The following is an 18,222-nucleotide window of genomic DNA, read 5'->3' as shown; positions in this document are numbered from 1 at the left end:
AACTCTGTACTCTGCTAATACCACACTGATGTTTTTATGGACTTCTGAAGTTCACACATGATTACTGCTGAATAATTCATTTCATAACGCTGTGTCTCAGTCAATTAAACAGAGCTTTAAAGCTGAAATCTGGGCTTGGAGTTAATGCTCTAAGAATAGGACTCATCTTAAAGAGCTTATATTTCACCAGGATCGTCAAACTTTAAATTCATCACAAGAGCATTTCCTGAAGTGTACAGACACACACACTGAAGCAGGTCGTCTGAGAACAAACAAGTAACCATCAGTTTAATGGAGAAAGAAATACAGCGTTTGGGATGAAGACAGAAACAGAGGACTCATTTGGCCGTCTTGCCCTCGGCCGGCATCTCTCCGTTATCCAGAGTCTTGAGGAGACGGAAGAGACCGGCCGCCTCTCGGATCCGACTGAACTCGATGCAGAAGGCCTGCACCTCGATGAACAGATCCTGAACATTGATGATCTTGTTCCTGATGAGGGACTGGAGGAACACACACACCAGACGCACCAGACGGTTCTTCAGGACACACAGGAGACAAGACATCAGCACATGAACCATGGGACACCTTCTAAATAAGAGCTTAAAGTGCAGCATGAATTACTGACAGCTAGAGGTTTAAACACACTCCAGATTCACAAGCTCTCTCTCAAGTGTAGAAATTAAGAAAGAAGTGTTCATGTATTCTCCATACAGATCCACACCTAGTCAATTCCATAACCCTCTTAATTACTAATGATTCCCTGGAGATGAGTCTGACTGAATGCATGAGTGTGTACATGTGGCTCACACAGGTGCATCATGGGCCGTGTGCGGTGTGTGTTCACCTGCATGTACTTGTCTTTGATCTGCTCACACGTGGAGATGCAGTTGGAGATGTAGAGATGGATGAACTCCGGAGGGAGATCCACCGCTGTGGTTAATCTACAGAGAACAGAACAAACACATTCACACATGCTCAGAGCTCTGTTTATCTGCTGAACTGACCCTGACCCTGACCCTGACCTGACCGGAGAAGCAGACGCACCTGTTGACCACCTCCATGGAGTGCAGAGACATGTCCATGTTGACCAGCACAGAGAAGTACTCGGTGATCTGGCTGGAGGACATCAGCTTCAGCAGCATCTCGATGGCCACCAGAGGGTTGTTCTCAACCAGGTCCGGTAGTTTAGCTGGAGTCAGACCGATGTGGTACACCAGCTTCGGGTCCTTCTCCAGCTCACCGAGCAGCTGACGAGACACACACACACAGAGAGAGAGAGGTCAGGGTAATGTACTTCTGTATGTTCAGCATCATTCCTCCAGTCTTCACAAATCAGAATAATATGATGATTTACTGCTCAAGAAACAGTTCTGATTATTATCAGTGTTGTGCTGCACCAAATAATCATATCACCAGTGTAATGCCAGTCTAACAGCTTAACTGAGGCAGAAACAGTGTTAGGATGTGACTCTTGTGTTTGGGTGAGAGGTGAGCTGGAGGAGCTGAGGAGCGGTCTGTGAGTCGGACCTGTGTCTGCTGTGCTGCTGATAGAGGACTCTTGAAGGCTTTGACCATGATGCGCTTGATCTCCAGGCCGGTGCCGCTGCGCACACACATGGAGCGGTCCCACTGTATCCGGTGATCCGGCTCACACGGGTTCAGCCACGACAGCTCGTCCTCACACACCAGCAGCGGCGGAGCGGGCCGGATGAACTCGGGACGGAAGTGACCTGACACACACACACGAGCAGAGCTTCAGCTGCAGGCAAACCACAAGTCTCGCTTTCTTCTCTTGAAAAGAAATTAAGCTTCTTGAGGGGGTCATCAGATGCCCATTTTCCACAAATTATGATACGATTCTTTAAGTCTATAACATGCTTTGGTTAAAAAAAATTCTCAGAGGTAGTGTAAAAAACACTCTTTTTCCCCTGTCAGAAACAGCTCTGTTCAAATTAAATTTAAACTGCATTTTAACCTTCTATGCACTGATCACCACTGATATACTCTATATGGAGAAAGGTTTTCCTCAAAAAAGGTAATTTCTTTGTGACTGAAGACAGAAAGACTTGGTCATCTTGGATGAGATGTGGGTGAATCGTCAGGAAATGTTTATTCTTGTGTAAAACACATCAGAGACAGCGTCACACTCACTCTCCAGAGCGGGCCGCGGGCCGGTCACCAGACACTCGGTGATCTGATTGGCCACGGAGCTGTCGAAGCCGGAGTTGGAGGAGTCTGGGTCGGGATCGCTGAGCAGGCTGGGAAAACTGGCCTTACTCTGAGTGGGCAGCTCCGACTGACGCTCTGAACCAGAGAAACACACAGCACATGTGATCATTACACATCTCTTTAATCTAAAATACTCTAAAAATTGTGAAATATTATTAAGATTTAAGATTAACCATTTCCATGACAGGGTGGACTTATCTTATGGCATAATGGCCCATAACTACATACAACAAATGAGTGGGAGCTCAGCTAATACATTTCCATATTACTTGAGAGTCTACTATTTATGATATGCTGTTTTTAACTGTGATCATATTTAACTCTTTTATACTGTATTTTGATCAAGTAAATCCAGCCCTGATGTGTCATTTAACAGTCATAGCAGGAATCATGACATTCATTTTAATAGGATTTGTTTTTGTACCAGTTGAAGTCTTCCACTTAGCATGGCAACATTTCCATCAATTATCTCTTTAAGTAAAGATTAACAAAAGAAAATGCAGATGTTCTTTAAAATAAAATGTACTATATGACAATGTGCAAAAGTATTAATAACTCCAAATGAAAGGCTATATATACACACACACACACACACACACACACACACACACAGGTGCTGGTCATATAATGAGAATATCATCAAAAAGTTTAATTTCCTTTCAAAAAGTGAAACACTTAAGAACAGGGACACCATGGTCCTTAAACCAGATACTGGAAGCTTTGGCTCTGTGTGCAGGAGCCGAGTCCTGCTGGAAAATGAAATCTGCATCTCCATAAAGCTGGTCAGCAGCAGGAAGCATGAAGTGCTCTAAATCTTCCTGGTATACGGCTGTGTTGACCTTTGACCTCAGAAAACACAGTGGACCAACACCAGCAGATGACATGACACCCCAAACCATCACTGACTGTGGAAACTTTACACTGGACCTCAAGCAACGTGGATTGTGTGCCTCTCCTCTCTTCCTCCAGACTCTGGGAATTTACTTTCACCAGAGAACATAACTGTGGTCCACTCAGCAGCAGTCCAGTCCTTTCTGAAGCGAGACGCTTCTGACGCTGTCTGTTGTTCAAGAGTGTCTGGACACAAGGAGTGCGACAGCTGAAACCCATGTCTTGCATACGTCTGTGTGTAGTGGTTCTTGAAGCACTGACTCCAGCTGCAGTCCACTCTTTGTGAATCTCCCCCACAGTTTTCTATGGGTTTTGTTTCACAATCCTCAGGTGTTTTGAGTTAATTAGCTGATTAGAGTGTGGCACCAGGTGTCTTCAATATTGAACCTTTTCACAATATTATAATTTTCTGAGATACTGAATTTGGGATTTTCCTTAGTTGTCAGTTATAATCATCAAAATTAAAAGAAATATACATTTGAAATATATCAGTCTGTGTGTAATGAATGAATATAATATACAAGTTTCACTTTTGAATGGAATTAGTGAAATGAATCAACTTTTTGATGCTATTCTAATTATATGACCAGCACCTGTATATTCAAATGACCTAACTAAGAAGTGGGCAATAGTACAAGTGTTTTAAAACAGAAATGAATATAAAAATGTGTTCTGCTGTCTGGGGTATGCCATCAGGAGCAGCACTTTCCTTTGTTTCTTGTTTTGACTTTTCACTTTTTTCCCTGTGGGAGAAGGGGGTTCAAAGCTTTGTCACTATTTTCATTCCTGACAAGTTTGTTTGCTTCAATGCACAAGCTAGTGATCGATTTAGGTCACCGACGTCTGTGGGAGTTAGTGTTTAGGTGTATGCACACAGACAGTCTGGCAGTGTAAGCTGTAGAGAAGCGTGTCGCAGCATGTGTGTGTGTGTGTGTGTGTGTGTGTGCGTGTGTACCGGCGAGCACCAGCTGAAGTCCGCTGATGTCTATGGTCTGTGGTGTGTGTGTGTGTGTGTGTGTGTGTGTGTGTGTGTGTGTGTGTGTGTGTGTGTGTACCAGCGAGCGCCAGCTGCAGTCCGCTGATGTCTATGGTCTGTGGTGTGTGTGTGTGTGTGTGTGTGTGTGTGTGTGTGTGTGTGCGTGTGTACCGGCGAGCACCAGCTGAAGTCCGCTGATGTCTATGGTCTGTGGTGTGTGTGTGTGTGTGTGTGTGTGTACCAGCGAGCGCCAGCTGAAGTCCGCTGATGTCTATGGTCTGTGGTGTGTGTGTGTGTGTGTGTGTGTGTGTGTGTGTGTGCGTGTGTACCGGCGAGCACCAGCTGAAGTCCGCTGATGTCTATGGTCTGTGGTGTGTGTGTGTGTGTGTGAGTGTGTGTGTGTGTGTGTGTGTGTGTGTGTGAGTGTGTGAGTGTGTGAGTGTGTGTGTGTGTGAGTGTGTGTGAACCAGCGAGCGCCAGCTGCAGTCAGCTGATGTCTATGGTCTGTGGTGTGTGTGTGTGTGTGTGTGTGTGTACCAGCGAGCGCCAGCTGCAGTCCGCTGATGTCTATGGTCTGTGGAGTGGAGCTCATGTCCATGCTGGACACTTGTCTCGGGGTCTTCTTGAAGAGGTCTCGCGGCGGGGCGAGCATCAGCTGAGACAGGAAGTACTTCTCCGGCAGAGTGATGGGGGGCAGGAAGCCTGGACGCAAACATTAAGATGTGTGTCTTACAGCAGAGATCAAAGTCTTCAGACTATTCAGTGGAATCGTTCTAATAATCATTGAATTGATCTATTATCAAAGTAGAGCATCTACCTGAGAGTGTGTCCTGCTCGTCTGCGGCGCTCGACGGGTTCAGCAGGTGAGCAAACACCGCGGCGAAGGGGTTAGCGGCCAGCGGCTCGGTGCGGTACATCTCCCACAGCAGATAGAGAGCGGTCAGCCGCTGAGGAGCACTGGGCAGCAGGTCCGGCTGCTGAAGCAGCATCACCAGAACTGAGCCCACACCGAAGTGATCCGCCTTACCGAAGCAGTGGTGGAAGGCTGTGGACAGCTGCTCGAAGCTGTTGCTGCAGGCCTCGTCTGACATGATGCCCAGCAGATTGGACAGCTCTTTAGGAGCCAGAGTCATGATGCTGCGCGCAGACCAGCCTCTGGATCAACCGCAACACTGCACACACACACAGTCAGTACGAAGTGTACAAAATATCTTCATGGAACGTGATCTTTACTTAATTTACTTAAATAACAGAAAAACTCACGTGAAGTGTTTCTACAATTAACGTTACACTAGAAGAGCTTTAACTGGATAAAACACTCTAAACTCAATCAGACGACATTAGTGGATTATGTAGTATTATTACATGATATGAACACTGATTCCTGATTATAACACTGATTTTAAACCCATGTTTCACAAGTTAACGGCTCACAGCGATGTCTATGTAGTGAACTCGGTGTGTTTTGAGACAAAAACATTAGCGGTACCTGAGAGGGGTTCATCTAATCCTCCCGCGGGATCGGGAATATCCACAGAGAACAGACGCGCTGATAGAACGGGTGTATGACCGATTATACACGGTAATCATTCAATAATTTAACAAAAACTATTTTCGACAATCTGAATAAATCCTTCACTTCTTCACTTGTAACCGTTGCCGCTGTCTGTGAGCGAGCGCTTCCTGTGCGGCGAACGGAATTATGGGAGATGTAGTTCAATCGATATGGAATACAAATCGAACTTAGAAAATCACATACTGCGTTCCCTAAAAAATGTTTATTTTTTTATAAGTACAAACATAAAATTATGTTCTTCATGCGTTATATACAAAAACTGCACAGAAGGAGAACGTAAAACAGTCGAATGACCCGGATGTGAATGTGTCCTCCGCCTTTGTATGTGTCCCACAATCCACCGCTCTTCCTTTCCCTCATCCTCCGTTCAGAGTGAGTATCTTCCTCTCGTTCATCGATTATAAATCCAGTATCATCCGTGTTATTAATCACTAATAATTCAATGTAATGTCGCATTTGAGTGTAAAGACAAGTTATCAATCACTCTGATGAGGTTTGTGGTGTTTTAAACTCCGATGTGAGTGATTAAACACCCGTTAGCGTTGAACCGTCGCTCTCTGACGGAGATGTGAGGAACCCGCGAAACGGCGGAGAAACTAAATAAAGCGGTGTTTTTTACCAGAACAAACCGTGTTTATCAGATGTGTAGTAACAGACTGCGTCAGTAAAGATGGATGTGTGTGAATGATCGTGTTGTGAACTGATCTGAAGTTTACTGGTGGTTCTGGTAACAGACTGCAGTGTGTTCGTGTGCAGTGCATGATGGGTTGTGTAGTGTAAGTTACTAGTGTGTAAATAAATTAATTTATTTAGCAGATGCTTTTATCCAAAGCGAAAAAAATGACCTAACGTGTTCCCTGGGACTCGAACCTACAACCTTGCGCTGCTAATGCAATGCTCTACCACTGAGCCACAGGAGCACGAGTTCTAATAGACTATAAACAGACATGTTAACAGCACGTTTAGTTCATTTTCATGGTGTCCCAAACTTGCTCACTTTAGTACACTTTGCTAATAAGAGAAATCATTTTAGTATATTCAGTACTAAATCCGTGCAGGAGAAGGACCCATTACAGAAGTGCACTTGTGTGATTCTCTGTGTGTTTGTGTTCAGATGGCACCTAAGAAGGGCGAGAAGAAGAAGGGCCGCTCGGCCATCAACGAGGTGGTGACCCGCGAGTACACCATCAACATCCACAAGCGCATCCACGGCGTGTGAGTCCTCGAGGGGTTAAATCACCCTAAAATCAGCAATGAGGCAGGATTCCTCACCCTCCAGGCGTCCAGGGTGTATGTGACCACCTCCTCTCAGAGATAAAAACATCCTGGTTCTTCCACGCTTTATAATGGCAGTGAATGGGTGTTTGTCAGAGGTCCAATAAAGCAAAGTCTTTTTGAAGCTTTGAATCAATGGCTTGTCAAAATGATTTGTGTGTTTACAGAGATCGGATATTTCTCTTATATGCATGTATGTGCTTCAGGAGGCTGTCATCCTCCCCCTGAGCTCAGAGAGGCATGTTTTATTATGGATGGATGTGCTTTATTGGACTTGTGGAAAATAACACCCATTCACTGCCATTATAAAGTGAAAGAACCCAGATGTTGTTAAATACAGAAGTCACATACACCTGTAACACCTGTAGGCTGAGAACAACATGTGCTAGTCTTCATCTCAATCTTTGTGTGAATTAACCCTTTGACTGCTCCTCCTCCTGCAGCTCCTTCAAGAGGAGAGCTCCTCGTGCGCTGAAGGAGATCAGGAAGTTTGCGGTGAAGGAGATGGGCACACCTGACGTCCGCATCGACACCCGTCTCAACAAGGCTGTGTGGGCCAAAGGTGTCCGGTGAGTGTCCAGTGCCGCAGCGGGTCTGACCGCCACACAGTTAATCACTGACTCTGTGTGTGTGTGTGTGTGTGTCTGGTGAGTGTCCAGTGCTGCAGCGGGTCTGACCGTCACACAGTTAATCACTGACTCTGTGTGTGTGTGTGTGTGTGTGTGTGTGTCCGGTGAGTGTCCAGTGCTGCAGCGGGTCTGACCGTCACACAGTTAATCACTGACTCTGTGTGTGTGTCTGGTGAGTGTCCAGTGCTGCAGCGGGTCTGACCGCCACACAGTTAATCACTGACTCTGTGTGTGTGTGTGTGTGTGTCTGGTGAGTGTCCAGTGCTGCAGCGGGTCTGACCGTCACACAGTTAATCACTGACTCTGTGTGTGTGTGTGTGTGTGTGTGTGTGTGTCTGGTGAGTGTCCAGTGCCGCAGCGGGTCTGACCGCCACACAGTTAATCACTGACTCTGTGTGTGTGTGTGTGTGTGTGTGTGTGTGTATCTGGTGAGTGTCCAGTGCTGCAGCGGGTCTGACCGCCACACAGTTAATCACTGACTCTGTGTGTGTGTGTGTGTGTGTGTGTGTGTGTGTGTGTGTGTGTGTGTGTGTGTCTGGTGAGTGTCCAGTGCCGCAGCGGGTCTGACCGCCACACAGTTAATCACTGACTCTGTGTGTGTGTGTGTGTGTGTGTGTGTGTGTGTGTGTGTGTGTCCGGTGAGTGTCCAGTGCCGCAGCGGGTCTGACCGCCACACAGTTAATCACTGACTCTGTGTGTGTGTGTGTGTGTGTGTGTGTGTGTCTGGTGAGTGTCCAGTGCCGCAGCGGGTCTGACCGCCACACAGTTAATCACTGACTCTGTGTGTGTGTGTGTGTGTGTGTGTGTGTGTGTGTGTGTGTGTCTGGTGAGTGTCCAGTGCCGCAGCGGGTCTGACCGCCACACAGTTAATCACTGACTCTGTGTGTGTGTGTGTGTGTGTGTGTGTGTGTGTGTGTGTGTGTGTCTGGTGAGTGTCCAGTGCCGCAGCGGGTCTGACCGCCACACAGTTAATCACTGACTCTGTGTGTGTGTGTGTGTGTGTGTGTGTGTCTGGTGAGTGTCCAGTGCCGCAGCGGGTCTGACCGCCACACAGTTAATCACTGACTCTGTGTGTGTGTGTGTGTGTGTGTGTGTGTGTGTGTGTGTGTGTGTGTGTGTCTGGTGAGTGTCCAGTGCCGCAGCGGGTCTGACCGCCACACAGTTAATCACTGACTCTGTGTGTGTGTGTGTGTGTGTGTGTGTGTGTGTGTGTCTGGTGAGTGTCCAGTGCCGCAGCGGGTCTGACCGCCACACAGTTAATCACTGACTCTGTGTGTGTGTGTGTGTGTGTGTGTGTGTGTGTGTGTGTCTGGTGAGTGTCCAGTGCCGCAGCGGGTCTGACCGCCACACAGTTAATCACTGACTCTGTGTGTGTGTGTGTGTGTGTGTGTGTGTGTGTCCGGTGAGTGTCCAATGCCGCAGCGGGTCTGACCGTCACACGGTTGCTCACTGACTCTGTGTGTGTGTGTGTGTGTGTGTGTGTGTGTGTGTCTGGTGAGTGTCCAGTGCTGCAGCGGGTCTGACCGCCACACAGTTAATCACTGACTCTGTGTGTGTGTGTGTGTGTGTGTGTGTGTCCGGTGAGTGTCCAGTGCCGCAGCGGGTCTGACCGCCACACAGTTAATCACTGACTCTGTGTGTGTGTGTGTGTGTGTGTGTGTGTGTCTGGTGAGTGTCCAGTGCTGCAGCGGGTCTGACCGCCACACAGTTAATCACTGACTCTGTGTTATAATGTGTGTGTGTTGTGCAGGAACGTGCCGTACCGCATGCGTGTGCGTCTGTCCCGCAAGCGTAATGAGGACGAGGACTCCCCGAACAAGCTGTACACGCTGGTCACATACGTCCCTGTCACCACACACAGAGGTGAGCTCCAGAAACTCTTCAGATCATCATTTACTCTGAATAGAGGGATATAACCTTACAACCACAAGACAACACTACGATCTTATCTCCGTTCTGACAAATACTCCGTTATGACCTTATTTTTATTTATTTTTCTCAGTTGTGAGATTTAAACTTACTTGCGTGTTCTAAAGTTGGAATAGAAGAATAACACGCAATTCTGAAAAAATAGTCAGAATAAACACAATTGTATTATTATTATTATAGCTTTTGTGTAATAAAGTTCAAATTCTGTGGTTTATGAAAATGTAAATTGTTCTAAAAAGTAAATTGCAAGAAAAAAAACCTCAGAATTGTGAGATTTTAACTGTTTAATTCTGAGAAATAATGTAATTTCTGACTTTTATTCTTGAGGTAAACTTGTAGTAATAGTCTCTGATTTCCTCGGTTGGACTTCATAAGTCCCAGTCGTGTTCTTATAGTCCGTCGTGTTTATGCAGCGGTGGAAACATGTAATGTTCCTCATGTTAATGTGGTTTAATCACATTCAGCTCACTATTGAAGGAAATGTCAGTGTTTGAGGCAGAATCTGCATGTTTTTAATCCTCTATTTGCTTTGTGTTTGCAGGTCTTCAGACTGTAAATGTGGATGAAAATTAAGTTTCTCTTCATACCTGTTGGAATAAAAACATGAAAGGACTCTGTTGTGGCTGATTTATTTCTGGTCTGATGAGTTGTGTGTCATGTGTGAGTATGGAGATCCAGCATCTGTGCAGCTAATAACTGAGGTGTGATGTCACAGGATCTGATCTGATGATCAGGAAGCGTGTCTGAGACGCAGTATTAGTTCATCAGGTGTATAGCTGACGGGGTTAACAACACTTCACAGATCTGAGAGTGATCAGGCGTCCTCGTATCAAACACCAGGTCTGTTCTCTCTCTAGTGATGAAGAGTCTCATCTGAAAGTGTTCGGAAACAGTCTGTGTCTAGTACAGATCAAGCTTCACGCCGCAGAAACAAGTTCTTCCTCTGTACTTCTGTCTCGTTCTCCAGCACAGACATCCTTAAATCAACACGTTTACTGGAGATCTAAAATAACTGAAGACATGAGACAAATCTTGAATTTCTGCTTGAAAATAAATGTCACTGGGGTGAGGAAAAAAAGGTAACTTCCCCTTTGAATTAAGTAGATTTTTCTGATATTTGCTATTTTTTCTTAAACCGTTAAGTCTGTTCAGTGTTGAGTCTTCTCATCCGAAGTGTTTTTCTTCTCATCTAGAGGTGTCCAGGGTTTCTGCAGGTGTGATGATGATCTATTAAAGACACTGAAAGACATGTTTCAGAACAAATTCAAGGAAACACAACATGCTCCACAAATGTTAATGTCTACACAATCAGTTTTTTCATTCTTCACATATTGTTTTATATGGTTTTAGTTTTAAATGTTCAACTACATTATATATATATACCGTATTTATATATATATAACATAAAAGATCATTTGAGAAACCTCTCAGTAGTTTTTGTTGATGAAATGAAAGTCACTGGTAACCAGAACAGCTTTGTTCACAACAGTCTTCAGAAAACTCTTTTATGCTCAAAATATGTCTGAAACCACATGAGGATGAGTAAATGAGAGGATTTTAATTACCCGTATTTTTCGGACGTTCACACTGCAGGGCTTAATGCTCAATTCCGATTTTTTGAAAAAATTAGATTTTTTTGCAAGGCCGTTCACATTTCCAATTAAATGCAACCTTTTGTGATCTCCTGTGTGATCGTGAGATGACCCAGAAGTGACCCGCATGCGCAGAAGAGTACTCAACGCTCAACGACGTCACTCGTTGTTTGCGGAAGTAGCTAACGTTAAACATGGATGTCGTCAACAGCGGAGCTCTTTTTGCAATATTAAAGTTATTTTCCCAACGGAGCCAGCACAATTACAATCTTCTCGTTTTAAGAAGAAAATTAAAAAGGAGGAGAGCAAGGTTTTTGGCCATGGTGTTTTGTGGAGCAGTGTTAGCAACGTGGGTACAGAGAAACGTGTGGGTGCGGAGTCGCAGCCAGGAGTGGTGGGATACTGATGTGAGTGGCTTCACTAATACAGAATTCATCAGTTTATCTTCTCGTTCCCGCCTACTTCAACGCAGACGTATGACGTTTGTAGCGTATCAATGACGTACGGGTCGGATACATGTGACCTGGCGTCAGTGTTGGGAAGGTTACTTTGGAAATGTAATAGGTTACAGATTACAAGTTACCCTGTTTAAAATGTAATAGTAGTGTAACTTTTTCTATTACTTTATTAAAGTAATGTAACTAATTACTTTTGGGTACTTTTTGATTACTTTTCTAAATTTGTGAAAATTAAAGAATAATAAATAAAAGCATATACATCAACTTAAATACAGTTATCTAATAAGCATGTGACGTATTCTGTGTCATGTTTTTCCCTTACAAAATATTACCATGCTTTTATTAGCCTATATAAAAGTAAAATAACCTTGTTTTACTTTTGTTTTTTTGCAAATGGATTTGTATTTATTTTTAAATAAATACGTTTGTAAAATAATTTTACATTTTTGGTTATCACAGTTAAACAGTAGTAACCATTTTCTCTGGATTTATAGTAATATATTAAAACGTTAATTTTCGTAAGGGTTGTGTTGTTGTCTGTCGTAGCTCCCCCTAAACCTATAAAAAAAATCTGAATTTTTTTCAGCTAAATTACTACTGTAACATTACAACTGATAATAATGATGTCCTTTATATAGTATTTTGAGTGATGACTGATGAGCAACGTGCTGCTGCTTGATTAAATAAATAAAAAAACAAAGACAAAAAAGCATCTTTACAGATGAAACTGACCTGAAACCCTGAACAGTAGTTCTGCTTCTCTGCTCCAGCAGTCCACTCTCTCTCTCTCTCTCTCTCTCTCTCTCTCTCTTTCTCTCTCTCTCTCTCTCTCTCTCTCTCTCTCTCTCTCTCTCTCTTTCTCTCTCTTCTCTTTCTCTCCCAAAATATAACTGAGTTTGTCAATGTCGCTTGCTTGCCTGAATTCTGGCAGAATTTGAGCTATTTGGGTAAAGTAGTTGTCTCTAATGTGTTCATATTTGCTGCAGTGTGTGAGGAAGTGCAGCTCGTCCTCTACGAGTCTCTCTGTGCAGTGAGGACACAGTCGGAGCTCTCTCTCTCTCTCTCTCTCTCTCTCTCTCTCTCTCTCTCTCTCTCTCGGGTGTGTTGCATGCTGGGTAGCGAGAGTGTGGCGTGGGGTGTGAGAGGCACGTGCGAGAGCGTGAAGTTTCTTAAGTTATTTCTTATAGTTATAACTATTTTTTTCCATAGGTTTTACCTATCTCCTTTTATTGTTTTCTTTTTTTTTTTTTTTTTCTTCTTTTTCCTCACTTCTTTGGGTCACCGATTATTGTATTCAAGTTTGCGAGGCGTTTTCTAGTCAGACGGGATGGCCTCTCTCCCTGCGGGGGAAGAGCCATCTCTCTCGCTTCGGAATGGTTTCAGGTGTGTTCCTGAGGCAGGAACAGCGATTGAGGAGGTGCTGTTAGCAACAGGAGAACAGGTAGGCCATGAAAACATTGTTTCTGCATCTCGTATGAACAAGGCAGTTGTCGTATTTTTAAAAAACGAACAACTAGTAATCAGGATAATTGAAAGCGGCATTTGGGTGAAAGAAACTTTTGTACCCGTTACACCTCTTTTTGCTCCAGCTACAAAAGTGACAATTTCCAATGTACCTCCTTTCATTAAAGATGACGCGATCGTGCGAGAATTGACACGGTTCGGAAAGATGGCTAGTGCTGTGAAAACGATTCCCTTGGGTTGTAAATCTACCGAACTTAAGCACGTATTGTCTTTTAGAAGACAAGTGTTCATGTTTCTGACAGCACCTACTAAAACACTGGATGTTTCGTTTCGAGTGACATGTGGAGAGAGTTCTTATATGGTTTACGCGAGCACTGATACTTTACGTTGTTTTGAGTGCGGAGTTTTTGGCCACAAGAGATTTTCTTGCCCTCATAAACAGCAGCAGGCAGAGGAAACAGCAGGGCCGTCAGGTTAAGGGAAGTCGTGGCCTAATGGTTAGAGAGTCGGACTCCCAATCGAAAGGTTGTGAGTTCGAGTCCCGGGCCGACAGGAATTGTGGGTGGGGGGAGTGCATGTACAGTTCTCTCTCCACCTTCAATACCACGACTTAGGTGCCCTTGAGCAAGGCATCGAACCCCCAACTGCTCCCCGGTCGCCGCAGCATAAATGATGAACACTGCTCCGGGTGTGTGCTCACAGTGTGTGTGTGTGTGTGTTCACTGCTCTGTGTGTGTGCATTTCGGATGGGTTAAACGCAGAGCACAAATTCTGAGTATGGGTCACCATACTTGGCTGAATGTCACGTCACTTTTGACGAGTGCGAGTAGCGGAGCGACTGAGGTGGAAAAGCCGGTGAGTGATGCGGGTGCGCGGAAAGAGGACGAGGATGCAAAACAAGAAAGTGAAGCTGGTGATAGAGTAGAGGTGAGTGTAAACGCGACTGGAAGTACTGAGGGTATAAATGAAGAGGTTTCGTCTATTGGTTGTATTGTTACTGGTGCTTTATGCTTCAAAGATGATAGAATGCAAGAAGACATTACAGGTTCAAATGATGAAGCGGAAAAAGAGTCCGAAGACGAGAGTATTAGAGATGATGATTCATGCATTGATGTAGACGTTGGCAGATATGGAGATTTGTATACTGTTGAACAGATAAACTCTTTCCTGGATGAAACTAAGGGGAGGAGTGTTAATGTTGAAGAGGTTTTTCCTGACCTAGAGAAATTCATCGCATCCGTAACGAAAGCTCGTAAAGAATGTAACGTTGAGATTTTGTCGCAGCAAAAAAGGTTTAGACTAAAGAAATATTTGACAGCAGTCAGACAAAAAATTCAAAAGATGAAGGGTAAACGTAGGTCTACTAGAACTAGCCTTAAATAAATGCACATGGGGATCTGGCCTTTACTATGTTTTTTTCTTCCTCTTTTTTTTTCCTTTTCCTTCCCCCTATTTATGGATGTTCTTAAAATAGGATCCTTAAATATAAACGGGGCAAGGGACAGAAGTAAATGGCCTTTATTAAAAGAGTGTTTAAATTTGAAAGAAGCTCAAGTTGTGTTTCTGCAAGAAACACATAGTAATGAAGAAAATGAAACTGATTTTGGGATGTGGTGGGAGGGAGATCATGCTTTGAGTCATGGCACCAACCTTAGTGCAGGGGTGGCAATATTATTTTCACCCAGATGTAAAGTTAAAATTTTGTCTAAGAATGAAGTAGTGAAAGGGCGCCTACTTGCTCTAAGAGTAGAAATAAAAAATAGAGTTTTTGTGCTAATAAATGTTTATGCTCCTACAACGGGTAGAGAGAGAATAGCTTTTTTTCTTTAACTTAAAGATGTAGTTTCCTCTTTTATAAATGAAGATTTTTTAGTAATTGGAGGAGATTGGAATTGTACTTTAGATTTTACTTTTGATAGAAATGGAGAAGAACCTCATTTTTTATCAGCAGTATCTTTGAGAGAGATTACCACACAATTTGGACTTATTGATATTTGGAGAGAGAAAAATAAAACAGTAAAACAATATACATGGATTAAAGTGACAGAAAATAGGATCAGTGCTGCACGGTTAGATAGATTCTATGTCAAGAATACAATGTGCAGTAGAATAGAAGAGACCAAAATATGCCCAAGCTCGATTTCAGATCATCATTTAATTTCCTTAAAAATGATTGTAACACAAACAACCCCTTATTGCTCTTATTGGAGATTTAGTAATAAACTATTAGAGAATCTCGATTTTCATGAAAAATTTAATCTTTTTTGGAACTATTGGACAGAACAAAAAAGTAATTATGAAAATCTTCTTCAATGGTGGGAGGTGGGAAAAGTTCAAATCAAGCTCTTCTGCCAACAATATTCATCACAAGCTTGGATTAGTTTAAAAAGGAAAATGTCTAAACTAGAAGAAGATATTTCTGCATTATATGTTTCATTGATTAATAAGAATGACATGGGAGTCCAAGGAAATTTGTTATCCAAAAAACATGAATTAAGAGGTATATTACATGAAAAAGTGAAATCAGCACTTGTTAAAGCACGGTTTATTTCCATTAATGATATGGATGCACCTACGAAATATTTTTTTAATTTGGAAAAGAAGGTTGTTCATAATAATTTTATGCATTGTTTACGAAGACCTGATGGTAGTACTACGTCCGATCCTTTAATGATGAGAAGAACTGCTGTTGATTTTTATTCTAAGTTATTTGCAAAAGAAGACACTGATCTGAATACAACATGTGAACTTTTTAAAGATTTACCAAACTTGAAAGAAGATGAAAGACTTTTTCTAGACTCCAGCATTACCTTTGAAGAAGTAACGGATGCAGTAAAACAACTCTCAACGGGTCGAGTACCAGGTCTTGATGGACTTACCGCAGAATTTTACAAGTCTTTTTGGGGAATAATTGGACAGGATGTTTTTAAAGTTCTTGAAGAAAGCTATAAACTGAAGGAACTGCCAAAAAGTTGTCAAAGGGCAGTCCTTTCTCTTCTTCCAAAGAAAGGAGATTTGTGTTTACTTAAAAACTGGAGACCTGTTGCTGTTCTTAACTCTGACTATAAGATATTGTCTAAATCAATTGCAAATCGACTTAAGATGGTTTTAGGCTCGTTGGTTCATGAAGATCAGTCTTATTGTGTTCCTAAAAGATGTATTTATGATCATTTGTCTTTAATGAGAGATCTTTTAGAATATTTAGGAATGTACAATGTTGGTGCTGGTCTAATATCTCTAGACCAAGAAAAAGCATTTGATCGGGTGGATCATCTGTATTTGTTTCATGTCTTAAAGTGTTTTGGTTTTGGTGATAGTTTTATATCATGGATAAAATTGTTGTATAAAGGAACCTTGAGTATGATAAAAATCGGAGGTGGTTTAAGTGTACCAGTTAAAATACAAAAAGGAATCAGACAAGGCTGCCCAATGTCTGGCCAACTGTACAGCTTGGCGATTGAGCCATTATTGTGTATGCTTCGACGTAAACTAAAAGGTCTAACTATAAATGGAAGTTTAAAAAAAGAGTCTATTATATTATCTGCATACGCTGATGATATTACTGTGATAATCCAAAATCAGGAAGATGTACAGAATTTAAAGGGGGCTCTAGACATCTATGAAAGAGCGTCATCTGCTAGGCTTAACTGGGATAAAACAGAAGCTGTGTGGTATGGTACTACTGAAAATACCAATATGGTTTTACCGAAACTCCCAAATAATATTCAGTGGGGTACACGTGGTTTGAAATATCTTGGAGTATATCTTGGTCAAGAGGAATATAAAAAGAAAAATTGGGAGGGTTTAGTGGAGAAGGTCTGTGCGAGGTTGTCTAGCTGGAAATGGTTGCTACCCCAGTTATCATATAGGGGAAGAGTACTGATTGCCAACAATCTCATTGCCTCAATGCTTTGGCATAAAATGATGGTTGTGGATCCACCAGTGATTTTAATCGAAGAAATTCAAAAGAGACTTGTTAATTTTTTTTGGTCTGGTCAGCATTGGCTGAGAGCTGCTGTCCTCTATCTTCCTGTTCAAGAAGGGGGACAGGGACTGATAGACATTCGAGCTAGACTGACAGTTTTCCGACTGCAGGCTATTCAGCGCCTACTATATCACCAGCAGCATGGATGGATGGAACTAACATGTGCTCTTCTACGCAAGGCTGGACGAATGGGTCTAGATAAACAGCTATTCACCATGACCCTAAAGAGAACTTCTCTTGGTGGACTTAACTCGTTTTACCTCAATATTATGGATTTATGGCAAATGTTTTCTGTTTCAAGAGAGTGGTCAAAACCAGGTCCGTGGCTGTTTAACAAATCTCTTTTTTTCAATCCTCTTTTTCCTGCTGAGATTCTGAACTCTGAGACCATAAGGTCAAACTTGCTGGCTGCTGGAATATCCATGTTTCGGGATCTAAGGATAGGAGATGAGTGGATTGAAGCTGAAGAACTTGCTTGAAAAGTGGGTTTCAGGTCTGTCCGTCTCGCTAAATGAGTGCTAGAAGACCTAGAAGCTGAACTTCCCTTTTCAGTTAAAGAATTTCTCAGAGAGACTTGTGCAAGAGAGGATACAGAGCCATTCACTTTTCCGGAATTTGACTTTTTGATGAAAAGGGATTATCAAGAGGAAGATCCGGTAAAATTGTTGTCTTTGAATACTCCAGAAATGGGGTTGTTCAATGGTTTATCAAAAAGAACTTTATATACAGCATGTGTTAAAACTATGAACTATCAAGACCTTAAAGATCAAACAGAAAGCAAATGGACTTTAGTGTTGGGGTCAGACTCTTCCCTGAAAGGTAGCTGGCGGACCCTGTACAAAAAACCCACTGAAAAGAGAGTGGGAGATCTGCAGTGGAGGATTGTACATGGAGTTTTAGCCACAAACAGACACATAGCACGACTGAATCCTTTAGTTGGGGAGGGTTGTCCTTTTTGTAACGCATCACAAACTGTGATTCATGCATTTATGGAATGTTATCGCCTGAAAAACTTGATGCAGTTAGTGAAGGTTTGGAGTCTGGAGTTAAATGGTTCGTTTAATGTTTCGATGTTTATTTATGGGCCAAAGTACTCAGTAGAAAACAAGAAGAAAGTTATTATTCTAAATTTTCTTTATGGAATGGTAAAGTTGGCAATTTGGTGTACTAGAAAAAACAAAGTTGAAGAAAGTGGGTGTATTGATCCTATTTTATTGA

The 18,222-nt window shown here is 42.8% G+C and overlaps 2 protein-coding genes across 3 annotated transcripts; one reads left to right on the top strand and one right to left on the bottom strand.

Annotated features, from left to right (window-relative positions):
• Positions 1–261: 261 nt before the first annotated feature.
• Positions 262–5,796, bottom strand: cnot11 (CCR4-NOT transcription complex, subunit 11). Of its 2 annotated transcripts, none has more exons than XM_059500731.1 (8): positions 5,586–5,796; positions 4,914–5,249; positions 4,634–4,798; positions 2,152–2,304; positions 1,528–1,730; positions 1,045–1,247; positions 845–941; positions 262–536 (listed from the first exon to the last, which is right to left on the bottom strand). In XM_059500731.1, the coding sequence occupies exons 2-8, from the start codon at positions 5,227–5,229 to the stop codon at positions 339–341; spliced, it is 1,335 nt and encodes a 444-aa protein (XP_059356714.1). In that variant the 5' UTR covers positions 5,230–5,249; positions 5,586–5,796; the 3' UTR covers positions 262–338. The 2 variants fall into 2 exon arrangements, with proteins under 2 accessions (XP_059356714.1, XP_059356713.1); XM_059500730.1 differs by having other exon boundaries at positions 4,914–5,268; positions 5,586–5,793.
• A 229-nt stretch (positions 5,797–6,025) lies between these two features.
• Positions 6,026–10,117, top strand: LOC132095594 (large ribosomal subunit protein eL31). Its single transcript, XM_059500732.1, has 5 exons — positions 6,026–6,044; positions 6,787–6,887; positions 7,391–7,516; positions 9,327–9,439; positions 10,047–10,117. Exons 2-5 carry the CDS (start codon positions 6,787–6,789, stop codon positions 10,076–10,078), a joined length of 372 nt encoding a protein of 123 aa, XP_059356715.1. The 5' UTR covers positions 6,026–6,044; the 3' UTR covers positions 10,079–10,117.
• Positions 10,118–18,222: the final 8,105 nt, after the last annotated feature.

This window comes from Carassius carassius, chromosome 19 (genome assembly GCF_963082965.1).
Source record: "Carassius carassius chromosome 19, fCarCar2.1, whole genome shotgun sequence".
NCBI lineage: Eukaryota > Metazoa > Chordata > Actinopteri > Cypriniformes > Cyprinidae > Carassius > Carassius carassius.
This window is presented reverse-complemented; position numbering and strand designations above follow the sequence as displayed.